The 21,541-nt window shown below is 48.9% G+C and overlaps 1 protein-coding gene across 9 annotated transcripts in view; it reads left to right on the top strand.

Annotated features, from left to right (window-relative positions):
• lrba (LPS-responsive vesicle trafficking, beach and anchor containing) overlaps positions 1 to 21,541 on the top strand; it is a 181,535-nt gene that overhangs the window by 70,898 nt on the left and 89,096 nt on the right. For all 9 annotated transcript variants that reach the window (XM_084686479.1, XM_084686486.1, XM_084686485.1 and 6 more), the window contains exons 34-36: positions 7,723 to 7,787; positions 9,817 to 9,925; positions 19,496 to 19,662. In XM_084686479.1, the coding sequence (XP_084542605.1) occupies positions 7,723 to 7,787; positions 9,817 to 9,925; positions 19,496 to 19,662 (341 nt within the window). The remainder of the gene's footprint in view (positions 1 to 7,722; positions 7,788 to 9,816; positions 9,926 to 19,495; positions 19,663 to 21,541) is intronic.

Raw genomic sequence — 21,541 nt, 5'->3', positions numbered from 1 at the left:
GTCGGTGGGAGTGTCATCATTACTTCTGTTTTAATGTGTGTTGTGTGTGAGATTTGCGTGTGTGTGATTCCCACCCCCACCCCTCTCCATCCTGAAATGAGAGATAGAAAAGGCTGTCCCGTGATTGATGATGTTATTTAGCGTGGCCGGCAGGTCCTCCTACAGAGGAAATGCTCAACAGGCCCACAGGAAGCAGCCAGGCAGCCATCTTGCTGACCTGTACCGGCAGTCAAACTCAGGAGGGAGAGAGATTGAGAAGATTTTGATTGATTTTTTTCTCTTATTTTTCTTCTCATTTTCTCTCCATGTGAGGCGATAGCATCTCTGAAAATTTGTAATTAATTTCCTGAGGGGTCAGGATGGAGTGGACCGGGGTTCAAAGGTCAGGAGCCCATGGGGAAGGGAGGGGGGGACACAGAGGAGTTTTTAATCACTTCCCCACCCCCACCCCCCTCCCCCCCCACATGAAAGATGCTGCTTCCATGTAACTTCTGCTCGGCCACGAGACCAGATAGTAAACCAGCGTTTGATAGGATTTGATTGGAGGCCCTTTGTAAAGAACGCCACTTCGGGTCCCAATTAAAGATCAATTCCGGACCAGGGCCATGAACTGCTGGGGGGTGTATTGGTTGGCGCTTACTTTGTGGTTTTATTGATCCTAACCCGTCCACCGTAGAGGGATGGGCCCAGGTCCCAACAGGGCAGCCTCAGATTCATCTGTCCTGTCCTGTACGCATGTCTGGGGAGGAGATGGGTGGATGGATTTGAAGTATGGTTTTTGGTAAGATAACCAGTGGTAGTACAAACCACTGTGTCACTCTGCACACAGAGAGAGAGAGAGAGAGAGCAAGCAATATTATTGAAAAACTAAAGTAAGGATTGAAGTGATCGAAGGCAGATTTCATATATCCTTCCATGTCATTTTCGACTGGAGAGAAGCAGATATGTGGATGAGCTGAGGGTCACGTCGTCCCCTCTGGTTGAGTGTAGCCTTATAGAGCTGGCTCTGCATATTACCCTCCTCTCTGGGAGGGCGACACTCATTGTCTGTTCTTCAGTCCGCCAAGGAAAGAGCGTAGCTCCCTTTGTCCCTAATTTGCTCTGACGGGCTTCTTCTAGCTGGCAACAAACCTACCCACTCGTCTTCAGTGGTGGGTAACAACAACAGCGTCAGAAAAGAAAGCCGGTCGGCAAGGACCCAGTCATCTCAAGGAAGTTTGTTTGCGTTAGGGTTTGGAGTGCCCGCCTGACTCTGAGAGATCGCCTCGTTGGGGCGATGGACAGTCTACTATTGGAGACCCCCCCCCCCTGCCTGGCCCCACCTACTCCTCTGTCACATCAATCAAGCGACAGCGGCGTTTGGTGTCCTGTATATCAGCCATTATTGTCCAGCATCATCCATTCTCCTGCCATTTATCTTAAAACAAGTATCCGGCATGCAGACAGAAAGAGAGAGAGACAGAGAGAGACAGAGAGAGACAGAGAGAGACAGAGAGAGACAGAGAGAGACAGAGAGAGACAGAGAGAGAGACAGAGAGAGAGACAGAGAGAGAGACAGAGAGAGAGACAGAGAGAGAGACAGAGAGAGACAGAGAGAGACACAGACAGAGACACGGAGAGAGACACGGAGAGAGACACAGAGAGAGACACAGAGAGAGACACAGAGAGAGACACAGAGAGAGACACAGAGAGAGACACAGAGAGAGACAGAGAGAGAGACAGAGAGAGAGACAGAGAGGCAGAGAGAGACACAGAGAGAGACACAGAGAGAGACACAGAGAGAGACACAGAGAGAGACACAGAGAGAGACACAGAGAGAGACACAGAGAGAGGCAGAGAGAGAGGCAGAGAGAGAGGCAGAGAGAGACGCAGAGAGAGACGCAGAGAGAGACGCAGAGAGAGACGCAGAGAGAGACGCAGAGAGAGAGGCAGAGAGAGAGGCAGAGAGAGAGGCAGAGAGAGAGGCAGAGAGAGAGGCAGAGAGAGAGGCAGAGAGAGAGACAGAGAGAGAGACAGAGAGAGAGACAGAGAGAGAGACAGAGAGAGAGACAGAGAGAGACAGAGAGAGACAGAGAGAGACAGACAGAGATGAGGTTGAAGTGGCTATGAGATGGTTGATATGGCACAGTCCTGTAAGCACGCACTGGAGATATACAGAATATTATTAGATTTAGATTTTTTTACAGATAATTTTCCTTTGAGACCTGGAAAAAGAGCTGGAAAAACTCAGACATTAGCAATGAAGCCAGACAGTTCCTACATTTTTACTTGAGGGTTACATCAAGATACATGTAACATTTAAAAATGTATTTCAAGATTTGTAAGTCTTAAATATTCAGGTGTATTGTAACACTGTACTAGCAATAGTTGCATTGTCCAATCCATCCGAAGGGGATCAATTGTATTGATGTATTTATTTAATCTTTGTGGCCCCAGTACATTACCTTGATCCTAACACGACTTTAAACAGCTTCAAACACCGCAACGCTGCATAATCCCTAACCCCCTGTTAATGCAACTCTCTTATCCAATGATTAGGTGCTATGATATGTTGTAGACCCTTTCTCTCTGCCTCTAACCTAGATGGACCCCCCCCCTCTCTTTCTTTCTGTCTCTCTCTCTCTCTCTCTCTCTCTCTCTCTCTCTCTCTCTCTGTCTCTGTCTCTGTCTCTGTCTATGTCTCTCTCTCTCTCTCTCTCTGTCTGTCTCTGTCTCTCTCTGTCTCTCTCTCTCTGTCTCTCTGGTGATGTGATTGGGGTAGCCATGGACTCCCCCCTCACACTCTACACCTTCACTGAGAGCACTTGGCAACCCTTGACCTTTTAGGGTTGAAAATAGCGAGCGTCAGGGCCTGGGGAGTTTACCCCCCCCCCCCACTAGGGAGCATGTCGCCTTGGTTACAGGATCAATACCATCACTCTAGGAAACCTTGGGACTCACCAACCTGCCCATGTAACTGGTTCACAGTTCCTTCTCCTTAAACTCCTTTGCTCCTAGATGTTTCTGGTTCTTTTGGGTTGGTTGTTACTGAAGGTGAACTTTGTTAGTGTCTTGTGACTTTTATTTGGCCCAATTAGAGTATTGTGACTTTTATTGTGCCCAAGTCTTCTAGGCATAGGGTGACAGGAAGAGGAAGGAGGAGAGGAAGGTAAAAGAACGCTGTGAGGAATGCAGGCCAAACGCTCGCTCCTCGCAGTCGGGTTGGACACCCCGTTGCGTAGGCAAACACACGCCAGGTTCAAGATCAGTGCTGTCCAAGTGTTAGTTCCCCTCCCCCTTCCCCTCCCTCCCCCCTCCCCCGACACAGGGGGGAGGCATACAGCAACATCAGCCTCTTTGAAAGACACTCTCCTGCGAGGAACAGAGAAAACAGAGAAACACCAACCGCCACTTAATTCTGCAGACTCCCTGCTGACGCAAGCTATGCATGGAAGGGGGGGGGGGAAGGGGGATAGGGGGGATAGGGGGCGCGCACTCTTCATGGACAGGAAGTTAGGCCAAGCTGGGGACGTGGAGGAAAGGGGGGGGGGTCTAGGGACCACGGGGGAGCCCTCTTAAAATTGAGCAGATTTTAATTTGCCCTCTGACTGTTTTGACTGTGAGTTGGCTCTGGGCTCCGTGACATGACGGGCACCAGACGGCGCAAGACAGGACTCTTTTTACACAGGGGCATCATCTTGTTTCAAGATATACAAACTGTATATATATATTTTTTGGGGGGGAATTTTATTTGTATTTTCTTGTGACTTTTTATTTTATTTTTTGCTACACTGACAGACATTAACAGTGTTGATCTACCTGGCAGGATCCTGAGTCACCAGGGTCTGGAATGTTCTCCGTGTCTCTGCCTCTGTCTGTCCCGCCCTCCTGCTCCAGCTCAGATATCACAGTGTCTGGAGGTGTCAGCAGGCCTGGCGGGGGGAGAGGGGCAGTGCTATGGATCATTCTTTGACTCGAGTGAAACAAGACTTATTTCCTACCCCTTGGTGAAAGAAATAATGAAACATGTAGTAGCTGCCTTTGTTTTGACAATGTATGTAGGTTGTTGGTCCACCAGTCAAATACCAGTGGAAATACATTAGACTTTTACTTGCCATAAGTGCATTCATAAGATTCTCACATTGTGGGGGAAAAACACACTTTTCTTTTCTCAAACAATAGGATAGCTATGAAAAGATGCTATACAATAAATAAATAAAATATTGTAATCAATTAGCTCTCTGATCTCACTCTGATTGGAGCTATTTGAAGCCATGACGGAAACACTGGAGTTTAGCAGTAAATCAAGCTACTTGTCAGGCCTCTGTTGAGGAGTTATACACATTATAGCATGCATCATAGTCCTAATCTGAGAGAAAACCATCAATGTTGTCACAACACATAAATGTGCAATTTACATGACAAAACATTTATGCCATAGCTAAATCACGGATTGATTCATTCTGGAATCTGAAACAGATGGACAACAATGGGAAGCATGACAAGTGTTGTGTAGAGAGCTGGGGTATTCAGACTGCCTCCATGTCACCATGCGCTGTGCTTCTGATCCAAACCATTACAGTAGTGTATTTTTACCCTGTAAAACCAAACAGTGACATCTCCGACACGTCATGACCGAAGACCCACCCTCCGCTTCCCTTTGAGGATTAACACTCATGTTGTTCCCATCCAAAGCTCAATCCTCCAGCCTTGCTTGGAAAACAAACAAATACTTGTGATTATGACTGATGGAAACCGAGCACACAAACGACTTGTTTATTTTCGGTTCGGAGAACATTTGACTTTTTTTCTTTTCTTCTTTCTGATTTTTGTTTTGTTTTTTTGCTGCAGCTCTGGGTTTCAGAGGCGATTGGCGGAGCGGCCTGGGGTTCGTCAGTGGCTGATGTTGATTATGGATAATCAGCCCTGATGACGGGTGGCTGTGGCTGCTGTGTTTACACTCTCTGCCCGTCATCTGCCCAGACAGACCAAAGCAAGGCGCTGGCCTATCCGTCCGCTGATTGAGAGTGGCGTTTTCACAAAGGCATCATAAACTCGTAACTTTTTGTTTGATACACAAACACACGCGTGATCTCATACACACACACACGCGCACACACACACACACACGCCTCCTCTCTTTTCCCCTATCTCTCTTTCCCTCTTTCTCTCTCTTTCTCACACACACACATACTCACACACACACACATACAGACACACAGGCACACACACACAGACTAAATAAAGAAACGCTACAGCAAACCGCAACAAACAATACAGGAAACAAGTTCATTGTCCTGCATCGCATTCGTTTTTGGCAGAATCACATCGACCCCATCATTCCCATCCACGGCGTCCCCCTTTCATCTTCCCCTATCAGAGACAGAAGTCCCCTCCAGCCCACGGCAAGGTCAGGTTATAGGTCAGAGGTCACAAATGGCTGCTTGTATCTTCTCATCTGTGGCAGTATGGGATGTCCCCTATCACAGCTATAAAAGCCTTGACACCACTGACCAGGTCAGGCCCCAAAAATCCAATACCCCATCAGAGACCCCTGCCCTCCTGCCCTGTCCACCTCTTTGTCACCAGGAAATGCCCCCACTGATCAGGGTCATTGGTTCCTTAATTCAACTATAATGTCATTTCTCCACTGGTAATGACACCATTAGTCTTGCTATCGGCTTTAGCCAACGTTATGAAGGACTAGCCAGAGGCTAGTTCATCACCTGGTCATAGGAAAACCCTGCCATGTCTGCGTTAGCCTTGGAATTTGCTTTCTGTTTTGTGTACTTTCGATCCATAGCAGCCAAAAGCAATTTTAAGTTTGGTTGTTTTTGTCAATGTGGGGGTGTTTTAGTTTGAGGCATTGAAGTCTTTCAACAAAAAAAAAGGAAAAAAAGAACCCCAACTCAAATTCCCATGTAACAGGACATTTCAATAAGGAAATGGTCTAACCACAGGAAATGACCTCTAGTTTCTCTTTCTTCCTGGTTTCCCTGAGAGCCCGCCTCTGTTTACACCCCCCGCTTCCTGAGGTGTTTATTTCAGGCCTGGTCTGCATCGCCCCAGCCCAGCCTTTAGGATTCTACGTTATCTTAAGCTAGCCTAACCTAGCGTCTCCCCCCATGCTCTGCCTCGGGCAAGTAGCCAGGGCTCATGTTTAGTGTCCTTCAAGTCCAGTGGCCCTGGAAGACTGCTTTCACATACCTTAACTCTAAACCACATTTCACACGCACACACACACACACACACACACACACACACACACACACACACACACACACACACACACACACACACACACACTGTTTCTTCTCCTTTCCCAACCATGATGCCTATTCCCTCAGTGGCCATTTTAGTTGAGGCTCCGTAGTAAACAAGGTCAATGCCAATATGTTTGAATTGGACACAAACCACTTGTGAACATGGCTTAGTCTGAGTGAGTTGCGGTGTTGACGTACAGTTAATCTTAAGCATGACGATGTACAGGCGTGTTCACAGAACGGCCCGTGTAACTGCACGTCCATTGTGGGTGATTGGGCACGATGGTCGTGCATTTGTCACGCTAGAGGGAGTAAACTTGATGTCGATCAGTGTAGTGTTTGATAGACACACACTCACTGTCACGCGCGCACTCTGGCACACGCACACACGCACGTTTAACTTCCGCTTGTCATGTTGTCGTCACGTCTCCCCTCCGGGCTCTCTGCGTTTACAAAGAGCCTTCTCTGTGTACATAAACATCCAGCTTCCTCTGGCAGTGGAGGACATGATGAGTGCACTGTTAAATACACTGATAGACACACACACACACACACACGTGTATACACACACACACACACACACACGTATACACACACGCACACACACACACACAGAGAATCATATGCATGGACAGGCATATACCCGCATACACCCCATGACAGGCATTTTCTGTCCCTCCACATGTTGACACGATCGAATTGTGTTTGTTTTGGTTGCAATTTTCTCCCACCGTCTGAATCCCCCCCCCCCTCCTCCATCCCTCAGCGTACAGGAAGCAGTTTGTTATCAGCCGCTCAGTTCGACTAACCACCACAGGAAATAGCTACTGATTAGAAATGAATTATTCAAGAAATGTGATTATGGGCGAGGTGGGGGCACAGTAGCCTGCGCTCCGTCTGCAGGCCGTGAGTTATGAGTTCAGGCGGGGTACTTAGCTGCTTTAGCACTTCACCGTGTGGCTTTCATGTGGTCCTCTCCTGTTCCCCTGAGGAGAGGGAGAGAAGAGAGACGGCGCGAGTTTCCAACAGACCTGTGACCCGCCTGTTTTATTGTTCTTTTGACGGTTTGCATGAAGGTGTTGAAATATGGAACAGAACATGAACGATCACAGCAGCCGTTTGTTTCTCCCTCTGCTCTGAGCCCCTCACATAGTAGATTTACACTGCTTTGAGTTTCTTGAATTGACACCTTTGACCGTGTAACTGCAATAAAATAAATAAGTATCTTTTAGAGTTTCATCATCATACAGTCAGCCAAAGCCAGGGGCTCGCACGTGTCTCTTAAAAGAAAACTAGCCATCTTTGTTTTCGCTCTCCCCTTCTTGCTCCTATGTTAAAGACTGCCGCTTGTTATCAACAACAAAAAAACCTACCAATGTCAACATACCAATATGATGCCCAGTAGCTAGTGTGTGTGTGGGTGTGTTGCTAGATGCTTCAGGTTTGTGTGACGAGCCTGTGTTTCTGTCTGTGTCCTCAGGAGTGGCAGAACTCCATCCAGAAGAATGCTGGTCTGGCCTTCATCGAGCTGGTCAACGAGGGCAGGTATGTACCCCCCCCCCCGCCCCACACACACACACACACACACACTCTTGGGTCCAGCCCCTTTTAATAATCGAATCCTCAACTGAGTCAATCTGCACACACACTCTTACACACACACACACACACACACACACACACACTATTGCAAGTTTGTAATCACACAGATGTACAGACACACACACACACACTCTTTCACCCAAGCCCTAGGGCACTCAGCTTACGGGACTCCTATTGTAGCAAAAAAACAAAATCAATGGCTGTAGAAAGAGGAGCTGGGAAACTGAGGCCCCGGAGTTCAAGGCTCCGTCAATACCTGCCTCTCCCTGAGGGAGGGGGGGGGGGGAGAGGGAGGGAGGGAGGGCGGACAAGGACGGGAGGAGGTGACACACAGCTTGTGACTTTGCTCACTCGTCCCACTCTCTCTTGTCTTCTTGAGTCTGTCTGTCTCTCTTGTCCTCTTGAGTCTGTCTGTCTCTCTTGTCTTCTTGAGTCTGTCTGTCTCTCTTGTCTTCTTGAGTCTGTCTGTCTCTCTTGTCTTCTTGAGTCTGTCTGTCTCTCTTGTCTTCTTGAGTCTGTCTGTCTCTCTTGTCCTCTTGAGTCTGTCTGTTTGCCTCTCTTTCTCTCTTTGTGTCACTCTCTGCCTCTCTCTTGTCTTTCATGTCCTCTGTGAGCCCCCCCCCCCTCCCCTCCCTTCTCCCACTCCTGACTGACGCACACCGCCTATCAATATTAGAGTCAGAGGGTCCAGCATTTACATTTGCATTAACGATCCCCCCAGCCCATGGAATTAGCGGACGCTAATCCTAGGTAATGCTAAATAAGTGCTGCCATAGACTTCCTTGTCTGTCTGTCTGTCTGTCTCTCTGTGTGTGTGTGTAGGTATGTTTGTGAGATGTGAGAGGTTGAGAGGGCAGGGCTGTAATCCACTTTGAAGCAGAAGGCCTGATCTCTAACTGGGGTCACCTACGTGGGGTTGTGCTGCACACAGTCTGAGAGGTAGACGGGTCATGGGAGCAGTCAAAAAGGTGTGTGTGTGAATTTTGGTGTATGTGCTTGTGCACACACAGTACTAGGTGAATGTGTGTGTGAAGTATGTGTGAGAGGTGTGAGTGGTGTGGTATGTGTGAGAGGTGTGTGTGTGGTGCGTGTGTGTGAGAGAGGGAAGAGGCAGGCACCATAAAGAGCGCAGCAGCAGCAGCAGCAGCAGAGGTTATTGATGGCAGGCTTCTCAGGGGCCAGAGAGGCTCCCGAGGCCCCGGCACCTCCGCTCCCCCGCTGCCCTGGGCTGAGACTGCAGGCTTGGGTTACAAAGACCCCTGCCCCCTTCACCCCCCTCCGCCTCCTCCTCCAGCCCTCTCTCTGAGCCCCCTGTCCCCCTCCTCTCAGCCCCTCCCCCAGGCCTCTGGCCTGTTATTGTTCCACTTTGCACAGGCCTGACCTCTGAAGCTGGCGAGCGGTCCTTTTGACTCTGACACACACACACACCTACACACACAGTATCCCTTGTTCCATCAAGGCATGAATGTTTTATTACAATAGATAAGGGGTCTACATGTGTAGCAGCAGGAGCAGAGGTCCCCCCCCTCCTCCCCATGTCAGATCCATATCATTAACAAATCAATTAGCACCCCGGCCCCCCGAGTGAAGCAACGCTCTGGTCCACTACTCAGCCAATTTTCTGGTCATTTTGCACGGTTGGTTTTGGTCATTTTCTGGTTATTATGAGGTTATTCTAGCGGGTCCTCTTGAAGTTCCAAGTTGAACAAGCTTTTGGTTACTACGTTGAATGAATAGCCGTTTTGTGTTGTTTTATATGCTGCCTGAAAAGAAGAAGCAAAACTAATCATGGACAAACACTCGGTTCACAATGTTAATATTCATTCCATCCAATTATGGAAGAAAAAGACCAGACCTTATTTACTATGCATTAGCCAGAGAGATTTTTTGTAATGAATGAAACAGTACAGTGTGCATTCTGAATGAGTCTGGAGGTGTTTCAGCAGCTCCTATGTTCCTCATGTGTTTCCAGACTGCTGAGTCACACCATGAAGGACCATCTGGTGCGCGTGGCCAACGAGGCCGAGTTCATCCTCAGCCGACAGAGAGCCGAGGACATCCACAAGCACGCAGAGTTTGAGGTGAGACTGACACAAAATGGCCGCCGTGCTCTGCTGCGTTTCATTTGAAGTTGGAAAATCCGACGCTGGGAATGACGTCTGACCCGGGTTGTCCAGGTTGATCGCATTGGAGAACCATGAGAACGTGGCTAAAATCAATACATTAAATTGAGCCAAAAATGTGTCATTTCTGACACTGGCGTGAATGCAGAACAATTCAGGAAAGTTTACTTAGTTGACACAGAATGGCCTCTGGAAAAAAAAAATATTTGCAAGCTGCCGGAGCTCCCTTCAAAGAAGCCTCTAGGCCTACGAGGGAAAGCCTTTGAGCCAAAGTGGTGGCCTGTTTCAAGCACTCATTGAGACAATGACGTAAGAATAACTTTAACAAATGTTTACAACCCCTTTCTTCACCTCCTTCTTGGTGCTTTGCAATGAAAAATAGACAAGATGTATTTCACCTTTCTGTCTGTCTTTGTGAAAGCTGCAGGAGCTTTCAGCTGGCCCGCTTTGGCCCAGTCTGTTTGTAGCTCTAAGCCAATCCCATTAAAGCCCAGTTTGATAAAGTCAGTTGAATGTTTTCAAATTCGGTCTAGCGCTATTGAACAAAAACACCCTCCCAGCAGCACACGCTCTCACCGGGGTAGTTGGCGTTGACCGGCTCTGAGCTCTAAACCTGTCTGTCACCTTCGCTAGACCTGTCACACACACCCAGAGAACCCATGTTTTCTTTTCAAACACAGCCCCACTTTGCCGGATAATAATGTCTCACACATTCTGTACTGTCACCAGAGACATGTGCGCACACACACACACACACACACACACACACACCAGAGTGGGCTGAGCACAACTGACGAGCCAAACATAAAGGCATGTTCATTTATCCCTGTGCTTTCCGACGTAGCTGCAGGCCGCGTAACTCTGTTGGAAGGCACACACACACACACACTCTGCCAATGCAAAACACAAATGCTGCCATTCTCGTGCAGCACCAGTGGTACCCCCCCCCCCCCCCAACCCACGGGCACTCCTCGATGGGACCTAAACCTTCCCTCTCTCCTTTTCTTTCTCCCTCCCTCCCTTCCTCTCTCGCCCTGGATCATTTCCTGCCCCTGCTGAGGCCCTGTCCGTTCTACTCCCACTGGGGGTGTATTTTGCCCGTGACAGGAATACGGCATCTCCCTCCCTCCCTCCCTCCTCAGGATCCTGCCGTCACTAAAATCCGTAGACAGGTATGAGAGGTGCTGACCCCCCCCCCCACCACCCCGCCCGTGGTAACATGGTATGCTTTCTTTATGGGTTCGAGGCGATAAAGCCGTCTGGTGACTCCTCAGAGCTCATAGGTGAGGTGCAGCTCACGTGTCCGCTAACCTGTTCCCTCCCCCGTCGGCTCCCACGCTATCCCCGGTCAGCGTTTCTGTCTGACTGACAAGTTTATGTTTCAACCCCTCCCCCCCCCCCCCCAACATCTTTCCGGCTACCCGCCCTCAGTGTCCAGGTGAGGTGGGTCTGTGCATGCTGGTGCGACGTCACGTGACGAGTGTGTGGGAGTATGTGTGCAAGCGAAGAGGAAGAGACACAGAATTCGGCCCTGTGGCCAAATTCTCGTCTTCAGAAAACACAGACAGTTGGCAGCTTGAATCCTCTCACCACACACACACACACCTCCAGAGCCTCTTCTTCTCAGCTGTGTGTCTCCATCGCTCTCCCCCCTTTCCACAGATCCCTGTTCCCAGCTGAGCGCGGAGCAGGATGTGTCCTGGTCTGACAGCCCACTCCAGGGAGTAGTCCTTGCTGCCCCAAACCCAATCTGATTGCCATTCGCTTGTCCATATTGTCTCTCGATGGCATTTAAAACTAAGCTAACACCCTGGCAGTGTTACATTCAGTGCACCTTTCCTTAAAGTCTCTGCTAAGTTACACAGGATGCTCGAACCACCTCCAGGTCTTGTCACTGTCATGGCACTTAAGCAATAGCTTCACTCATTTTCTTTCTTTCTTTCATGTGTAAATGTCCCAGTCCCCAGCAGTCCTCCTCTGCAGAGTGGTCCCAAACACACACAACTTCTTTGTCTTGACAGGTTGTGCGTCCTGCAACCCTAGACACCGTAGATTATCTCTGTCAAATGTTGGGTTGCGGAGTGCACTTGACAACCAAAGGCAGGCCAAGGACGACAGGTCTTCCGTTGGATTATTTAGTAGTTGCTTCCCACGAAACATAAGTTTGAGGAAGACAAACATTTTCTCCAGAGACCCAGAGATGTGAGTTGTCTGCATTTCTGTTCTCGAGCCAGTCTTGTTTTTATCCATACTGTGGCTTCATGTTTTTTTGAATGTTCAAGTATGATGTGGTTTCAGTGTAGTCTTTAAGGAATGCTACACAATATGTAACAGTGTTGCTAGTCGCAGTGGTTCAGACAGAAGTGCCCTGAGGACCAGGGTTGGGAACCACTAGCCTAGTGGACGTGAACATTCAAATGCCAGTTATACTATGTATGGGGCAGCTAAGGGCTGTCAGACCAGGTCAAGTCTGGCCTACGTTGTCGGGCCTTTGTCGCCCTTCGCACCAGACAACCGGCATAACTCTCTTCGAATGTGTTTGTTAAGCACGTTAAATCATTAAATATGTCTTTGTCCCTCCCTGCCATGCCCTACACCAATAGTTTCTAATCAGATACTGCTGCAGTCGGGGCCAAAAAAAGAAAACAACATGTTTCACAATTGAATTCCCCACTTAAACACTGGACTGCTCCTCGGTGACCTCTGAGAGAGAAGCCAGCCACTGATAAGTGCGTGGCTGATATTGCCGTATTGATTTTACCTCCCCCCCTCTTCATTCGAACCATGCTTTCATTTTGCAGCGGTGCCATAAAAATAACAGGCCAATGAAACATGCCCTCTGGGAAGAGGAAAACACTTTTATTAGTTGTTTTTTTTACTGTACTTAAATATATAAAAATATATCTGTGTTGATCTGGCATTTGGGTTGATGATGATTATGTGGAGATTAGGTTTTACGATGAGTTCGGATCAGTTGTGTGCGGCTCATAGAACATCGACAAGTAAAAGTTGGAGAAAGATCATCATCTCTCATTTCCAACTTCAGTGTCCCATTGCCTTTTCCAGTTGACCACAGTAACCGATCAACCGGGTATTAAATGAACGTGCTACGCGACAATGGAGCGTTGGCCACAGCAGTAATGTTCGTCCTCCAGAGAGTGACCACTTCCTGCTTTGTGTGGTCCAGACTGGTGGGGCTGTCGCTGTGTAGCGTCTGGCCGGCCCTCAGCAGCCTCCCCGCACCGCTGCACACGCAGGAGAGGGGAGCCCCCAGCCTCGGCCACAGTGAATTATTCAGCAGATAAAAGACTAATTTATGTTTGATCCCTGTCAGAGTTCATATCCACGGGAGCAGACGTGATGGAGGAGCCCTGTGATTTAGACACTGCTTGCTTTTGGAGACTGGAAACACATGCTTGCTCGCTCTCTCTCTCTCTCTCTCTCTCTCTCTCTCTCTCTCTCTCTCTCTCTCTCTCTCCACCCATCTTTTTTTTCTCTTTTTCCTCTCCCTTAATTTTCTCTCTGTCCCTTTTCTTATTTCTCTCTCTCCCTCGCCATGTGTTTCCCCTGCTCTTTTTGTGTCTTCAACTGTCTCCATCTCCCTGTCTTGCTCTCTCTCTCTCTCTCTCTCTCTCTCTCTCTCTCTCTCTCTCTCTCTCTCTCTCTCCTCCATCTCTCTCTCTCTCTCTCTCTCTCTCTCTCTCTCTCTCTCTCTCTCTCTCTCTCTCTCTCGCTTTCTCTCTCACTCTTACCCCCACCCCCCTTCCTGCTCCCTCTCCCCCTGTCCCTTTCTCCCTGTGTAGCAGAATTGAGTTATCTCTGGCCATGAGAGTAAGTTATTGTAGGCGTCTGAGGGTGAAACAGAGATGAAGATAACTTGGGGGGTGGATTGGGGGTGCAGGGAGGAAATCCAATTATCTTTTAGTGTTCTCTATCTAATGGGATCCTTAATGTGCAGGAGATCTGCAGATCACACACCCCTCTACACAGCAAGCTATGGCCTCTGATATCTCAGAGTAGAGGGAGAGCGAGATGGTGAGAGAGAGGGAGGGGGGAAGGAAGGACGAATGAGGAGGGGGGAAGCAAAGGAAGAATGGGAAAGAGAAGGAGAGAAATCAAACCGCTTTTGCAGCACCTTTCATTAGGAATGAGAAGTGGTGGGCTCCAGGGCAGATGAGACGACCCAGATAGGAGAGAGTGAGCAAGACTTGGGTCATTCTTTTTCTTTCATCCATCTTTCTCCTCTTTTTTTCCTTTCTCTTTTCTTTCCCCTCTGTTGTCACAGACAATTCCTTCTCCCCCACATCCCTTCCCACTGTAATATCAGAGTAATCGAATTGGCTGTCTTGAGAAGCTATGGAAGCCAGACTATCACTGGCTAATTAGCGCTTAGCGTAATTGTCCCTCTCGCACCTCATGGAAGAAAATCCACTCCTATACCCTTGACATCACCATCTACCTCTCTCTGGTAATTACTTTCTGTCATAACCTTAACAATGAGAAGGAAAAAAAAACATATTTGCGATAGAAAGCGGGACAGAGAGACTCCGTCTTCTCTGGGTAATGAAGTCCCAGGGTACCGCCTCCTCCACAGCTCACATCGTTAGGTCTGGCCAGCTGACCCTGGGCTCTGGGAAGCAGCGAGATGAGGCCCCTTGTCTCCAGTCTTCACAAACCCACACACACACAAACACACATAAACATACATACACATAAACATACACACACCACCCTGGAATAAATAGATAGCCTGTACCATTGTTACAGCACACACAAAGACAAAAATGTTATTGATTCGAGTTGAAATGAAATGATTTTTTTTACCACCATTGCACAGGGTTCATATTGAAACAAAGTTAGACCTATAAGAATGAGTTTAGCGTTATGCTTAGAGGCGCTGTACTGCATATAGCGCTCCATAAATCAGCTGGATGAAACTGAGACGCCTTGCGTTGTTTTCCTGTCTTCTTTGTGTGTTCGCTCCCCTTCCATGTCCACCTCAAGGTTGGAGACATCAGCTCCTCCTGCTCTGTCCCAAACCTCTCCTCCTCGGAGCCCCTCTCCTCCTCGGAGCCCCTCTCCTCCTCGGAGCCCCTCTCCTTTCGGAGCCTGTGCGTGATTAGTCATCCCCGCCGCCTCATTCCTTCATTTGACTATTTTCCACCCCCCCGGGAGCAGGACGATGCTTTAACACCTCAAATTTTTCAGCCCGCCGTCGACCTTGAGGTGCCGCGCCGCCCTGACACCAGGAAGCCAACAGACTGATGGTGGAGGCCGGAGGTGCAGGGGGGAGGTGCTTTTAGAGAGAGAGAGAGAGAGAGAGAGAGAGAGAGAGAGAGAGAGAGAGAGAGAGAGAGAGAGAGAGAGAGAGAGAGAGAGAGAGAGAGAGAGGGAGGGAGGGAGGGAGGGAGGGAGGGAGGGAGGGAGGGAGGGAGGGAGGGAGGGAGGGAGGGAGGGAGGGAGGGAGGGAGGGAGGGAGGGAGGGAGGGAGGGAGGGAGGGAGGGAGGGAGAGTCCATCTAGGTTAGAGGCAGAGAGAGAGAGAGAGAGACTTCTGTCTTCTGGGAGGAAGAGGAGATTGAGAGTGCTGCCAACCCACCAGGCATTGTTGACCAGTCCATTATATACTCTAACCATGGACATGGGGAGACGAGGGCAGAGGGGGGATGAGAAAGAAAGAGAGAGACTTTTGATAAGTGTTGCACCTGTGTTAACCTTGATGGTCGCTGTCAAGGGGGAAGGGGGGGTGGGGGTTGACTGTTTGCTCGGATAGATTATTTTATGTCTCGGACAGATAGAGAGAGAAAGTGAGTGAGAGAGAGAGCGAGTAGGAGAGAGGAAAATCAATAGTCAGCAGCGTGTCTGTGACCAGGGCATCATTTCAGGATGGAGGTGCCTGTCAGCCGTTGTCATTCGGTGACTTTTGTTCGCCCATTGTACTTTTTTAAGCCTTCATTTTTCTCCCCTCGCTCCCCTTCCCTTCACTCACCATTGTCTGAATTCCCCTGGCGATGTTCTTGATGGCGCAATCTTCCAACTCGGGCGGGGCACAGGGATCAAGTGCGAGGGAATCTCTTTGAAAGCAATTTGCTTCAGCAGCTCTTTTTGTTTTTTGTTTTCTGCGATCGTTCCCCCCCCCCCTGTCCTCCCCTCTCCTCCCCTCTCATCTCATCCCCTCATCTCATCCCCTCATCTCCCCGGACCCATTGTTCTCCTTGTGGAGGGATTCCCTATTTGGAACATATTTGCATTCTTCTGAAACGAGACAAGGACAAGTCTTAGCCACCCGCCAGACTCCCCTACTTCTAGTTCTTAAATGAAACCCTCAGGGAACCCTTGTCGACAGACCGGGAAAATTGGTGAGGAACGCGGCCGTGGCGATAGCCCAACCTTCCATCACGTGAAGCCCCCTGTGTGCCACCGACCAAAATCAAGATGATGTAAATCAAGCTCTTCTAATAAGATCCCTGGGTTGTTTTTTTTTCTTCTTCTTCTTCTCTTCCCCTCCCCTGTCGCTTATCCGTTTCGCCGGCATAACCTTGCAAACCCGATGTCAACGCCAGGGCCTTGGAAGGCTCGGTGTGTGTCGGCGTGGCAGCGTGAAAAACGCACCTCTACCAGTCAGTGAGGAAAAACACAGGTTTACACGTGCTAATTAGATCTAGACCCACTCTCCCCTGGCCCATCAGGCCACTTGGCCCCTTCGATATAGTATCTGAGTGACAGGGACGCACACACTGCCTCTCACTGACCTACTGAGAAATACGGCCTCTGACCGACGTCAGACAGCATTTAGATGGAGCCATGGTTTTTTGGACTCAGTCGGGCCTGTGCGTGCACTTCTTAAATTGAACCTGTGTATGGTATTTACTCAAATATCGCAGGCCCCTCCAGCAATATCTTTCCGTTTCATCATCTGCAGTTTTTTTTCCTCTGCTTTTCCCACTGGCTCCCCTGCAGTCCGGGCCAGACCCTACACGTGTTCTCCCGTTATTTACATGACCGGCGGAGGAATCGTTTGAGACACGACTCGATGTAATTTACTCGGATTAACGCCGGCCATTACCTCCCCCCCCCCCGTCCCTGTCTTCTCTGCTTGGCGTTTGGTGGAGGGTGCGTGCCCCCGCTGTCCGAGCCTGTCAGCCGGCCTGTGTGCAGGGAGGGCCCCGGCGATGATTACGGTGTCACTAGTCGTCAAGGTCTCTCAGCCACCCTGGCCCCGCCCACGCTGTCCTCCCTGCAGAGGGCTTACTTCATCGTCAACTTCCTCCTCCCTGCACCGGCGCGCCAACCCACAATACACGACCTCACACATGTATAACACACACGCAAACACTCTTTCCCATGACCTCTTCAGTTTCCTTCTGTAAGCAACCAAATGGTTGTCTTTGATCTCAAACATCATTGAACCCCGCCCCACACATACACACACAACTTCGGAATCCACCACCCTTTGCCACCCCCTCTCCCATTGCTAATGGTAAAGTGCACTTTTCTCACTGTTTCACTCCCCCCCCCCACACCCCAGTCACACGCTTCCTTTAAAATAAGTGGAGGGCTGATGTGTGTCTCCTCGTTCAGTCTCAAGTCTTTGTTCTGTCAGCAGAGGAGAGGGCGAGGAGACGGTGGTGGGATGAGGGAGTTCAGCTGTATAGACCCAGTGGTGGAAGAGAGAACCATCACGACTTCGGTTGAGACGGCTCCATACTCGACTGTGACGTGTGCTTTCTGACTTTGAGCCAAAACGGCGTTTGGCTGTTAACGGGGCTAGTTATATGTACAGCTGTCCCTTTATTATTTTAAGGGGGAAGTGGAACTATTGGACTTCACCTCACAGTCAATACTCAGCCAGAGCCAATAGGAAGGCACATTACATCATGGAGGGAAAGACTTGACTTATAGGGAAGTTCATTACATCACATAGGTTTAGTTTGAGCCAATTAGAAAGCCTATTGCAGCATGGCTGGGAAGGATGGCTGTGCAGGCTAGCCAGGGGTGATGAAGTGTTTGTTTATGGTTATGTGCTCAAACTCAGAGGTACCTGGTTAGTAATGCAGACACCACACGTTAGAGAGACTGGAAATGATGTTGCTCTGTTCATAACTGGATCTGAAGAACCCAGGACTCCCCATAGTGTGTTTCAGCATGTCTTACTTTTACTAGGAAGGACATGTTGGGAATTATAAGAAAATGGCTCAGTCTCTTCTTGTAATGGAGTCTCACAGTGTACAAAAAAGAAAATTGTGATCCATTGGATCATCCTTTCGAGATGCACATTTGTGTAATATAATCCGGTTGAATATAAAATATATTTAAAAGTATGTTTTTCAAGATTTTGGTATGTGTGTGTGTGGACCCACTCAACCACACACCCCCATGTCCATTCTGGACGTTACCATTAAAACATTCCCCTCCTCATATTCCTCCTCCCAAATATATCCGGTCAAGGCCTTCCCAAAGAGACATAGATTGATAATTAGAGGCCAATAGCTAGCAGAATACCCCCCCCCTAATGTGCTTTATTCCTATAGATTTTCTGTCAGCTATGAAAAGTGGTCGTTCAAATTGTAGAGGAGGACCCATTAGAAAGCACTTTACTGGGAACTTTGAGCCGCCAGGTTGCGTTCCTACACCCGTGTCAGCAACCAGACATATAAAGTAGGTGCATTCCTCGGAAGGCTTAGCTAAAGGTTAATTTGATTTGTTGCACAATGTTGGTCTCAAAGGGAATTCCGCTGCATTGTTGCTCGCGGTATTTACACACTAACCTTTTACCCCGACCACTGAGTTGTGTTTCCTTATAGACCTAATTGAATTGCCGGGCAAGGAGATACATGGTGGGGTACGAGGTTTTGGCATATCAGTCCTTTTAGTCGTGCATATTTGTTGTGCATATTTCTGTGTTACCCTTTGATAGCCAAGTGTTTGAGATGAGAACGTCAGTCACATGACAAACCTTCAGCTTCTCTTTAAAGTTTGTGTCTGGTTTACTTTTTTCCTGAATTTCTGTACTGTTTTAAATAGAAATTAGGACTGCCTTTTGATGCAAGCGTTTTTCTTCTCTGGTATAAGGTGCATTTGCTTCACCATCTCTTCTGCAGTTCAAAGGCCTTTCCTGATAACACCCTTTGACTAAGAATAATGTCTCTCCCCGTGCATTGTGGATGTTTTTTGTTTCGAGCGCCCTGAGGGGAGAGCATTAGTAAATGCACAAGTCCAACATTATTAATCACCGTGACAACGTGACAGAAATGACCCTGCACTTTTCTATATTTTATTCTATTCGTTTTTTTCCCCCCCTTCCTCTCTCCTTTCTCGTCTGAGGGTAGATTCATAAGTTTTAACTCCAGAATCACATCTATTTCAGTCATTCACCCCTCAGTGCTAATATACCTGATCAAATAGGCAACACTGTGCTATTAAAATCATAGAAGTACAATGCATGTTTCGGACTTGTCTTGACTCATTTCCTGAGAAGCTGCCGGCGTTTTTCTCTAACGGTGGTTGTTCCTCTTCCTGTCTCCTCCAGTCCCACTGTGCTCAGTACGCAGCGGAGAAGCGCGACGAGGAGAAGATGTGTGACCACCTGATCCGGGCGGCCAAGTACCGTGACCATGTGACCGCCACGCAGCTGGTCCAGAAGATCGTCAACATCCTGACGGACAAGCACGGCGCCTGGGGGGCCTCCTCCGCCAGGTACGACGCTCTGGGAGGGGACGCGCAGGGGGACACCCACGCAATCAGTATACACACGCTGTGTACAGAAACATAACACACACCAAGACGGCAGCGAAACACAAAGTTCAGCTGTGTACAAGACACCTGTTCCAACACACCTGATTCAAATGAATGTGTCGTTATCTAGTGATGCAGAAGCCTGTTAACGACTCAGGTGTATTGGAGCAGGGAAATGTCTCAAATGTGCAGGACAAGGGGTACTTGAGGACCGGGGTTGAGAACCACTGCTCTATTGATCCATTAGTCAGAACACAGCAGCCGTTTAAATCTCAGTACAAGCACCATCCTCCACTCCATTCGGGGTGTTTGAGGGAATCAGGCGCAGCCTAGCGCAGGCGTCAGGTAGGCGACCCGTGCGGTCTCCGGGGCGAGATGAGAGGTCTGGTGAAACAGCCGTCCAGACATTGGCAGCAGAGGAAACCCTACCCTGAGCTGGCTCCACTGAGCAGCCAGCACAAACCTGTGGTATTCTATAATGATGCCTGTTTGTGCAGGCTGGAGGGTCCAGACTGATTCTGATTCTAGATTATTCGTTGGAATGGGACTCTACTGAGACGTGAGTGCGGCATCATGGGGGATCTCTGGTACTCTCACTTTCTAATTTCTTCTCTTTTGTTGTTTTACCCATTTTCTCTATGACGTCTCTGTCTTTACCCTTCGCTACTTCCATTCATCCCTCCCTCTCTCTTTACTTCTGCACTTCAGTGTTTCTGTTTTCTATACCTTTTTGCTCTACTTCCATCCTTCCACCTCTGTCTCTCTCTCTCTCTCTCTCTCTCTCTCTCTCTCTCTCTCTCTCTCTCTCTCTCTCTCTCTCTCTCTCTCTCTCTCTCTCTCTCTCTCTCTCTCTCTCTCTCTCTCTCTCTCTCTCTCTCTCTCTCTCTCTCTCTCTCTCTCTCTCTCTCTCTCTCTCTCTCTCTCTCTCTCTCTCTCTCTCTCTCTCTCTCTCTCTCTCTCTCTCTCTCTCTCTCTCTCTCTCTCTCTCTCTCTCTCTCTCTCTCTCTCTCTCTCACACACAACCTTGCCATTAGCTATTGAGATTGTGCTCGGAGGCCCTGCGAGGCTCTCCCCATTACTGGGCTTCGGTTTGCTTGGCTATTGATGGCTTCGCTAATGGCCGCCGATGGGTGCAGGAGCCCCCTGGCATCAGGCCCGCGGGCGCAGCACAGCTTTTAATAAATCACAATCAGACCTGCGCCATTACATCAATAGCTTTGGTCAATTACCGGAGAAGGTCAGGTGGCGCAGCTCCGCGCTGGGGCCCTCCCTTCGCACACGGGCACAGGGAGGAACATCTGGTGTGGAGAGCTGTCACACCACAACAAGGACAAACACACACACACACACACACAGGACAAACACACACACACACAACAATGGTTTATTTGTGCCCGTTTTGCTAATGTAAACGATGCATGTACAAAATGCTTGAAAAGGAATGTTCAGTGTCTTAGAAGGAGAGCGAGAGGGGAGAGGATGTGTGCACACAGGCACACGCACACACATTTCTCAGTGAAAATGAAATCTAGGAGCACAAAGGCTACACACAACCATGATTACGACCTTTTGTCGGCGGGGTGTAAAAATCCACATGCTCGCCTCGCGCTCCATAAAGACGTATTCCCCAAAGTTTCCATTCAATAAAGGGGCCGAAAATGAAAATATTATTTTCTCACAGGCTGATGGGAGTTGTTGTTTTCCTCACGGCGGGCGTCTAATATCATGTGACACGCTGTGACCCGCCTGAATGCAATTTGTGTCTTAATATCCAGCTTACACCAGCCCTTGCCCCAGGAGAGAAAGAGGTGTTAGGTGGTTTTCACTCTCCTTGCTCTCT

The sequence above is a fragment of the Hypomesus nipponensis genome, chromosome 22, assembly GCF_054491055.1.
Source record: "Hypomesus nipponensis isolate SF chromosome 22, ASM5449105v1, whole genome shotgun sequence".
Classification (NCBI taxonomy): domain Eukaryota; kingdom Metazoa; phylum Chordata; class Actinopteri; order Osmeriformes; family Osmeridae; genus Hypomesus; species Hypomesus nipponensis.
Note: the sequence above shows the minus strand (reverse complement) of the source record. Positions and strands in the feature narration are given on the sequence as shown.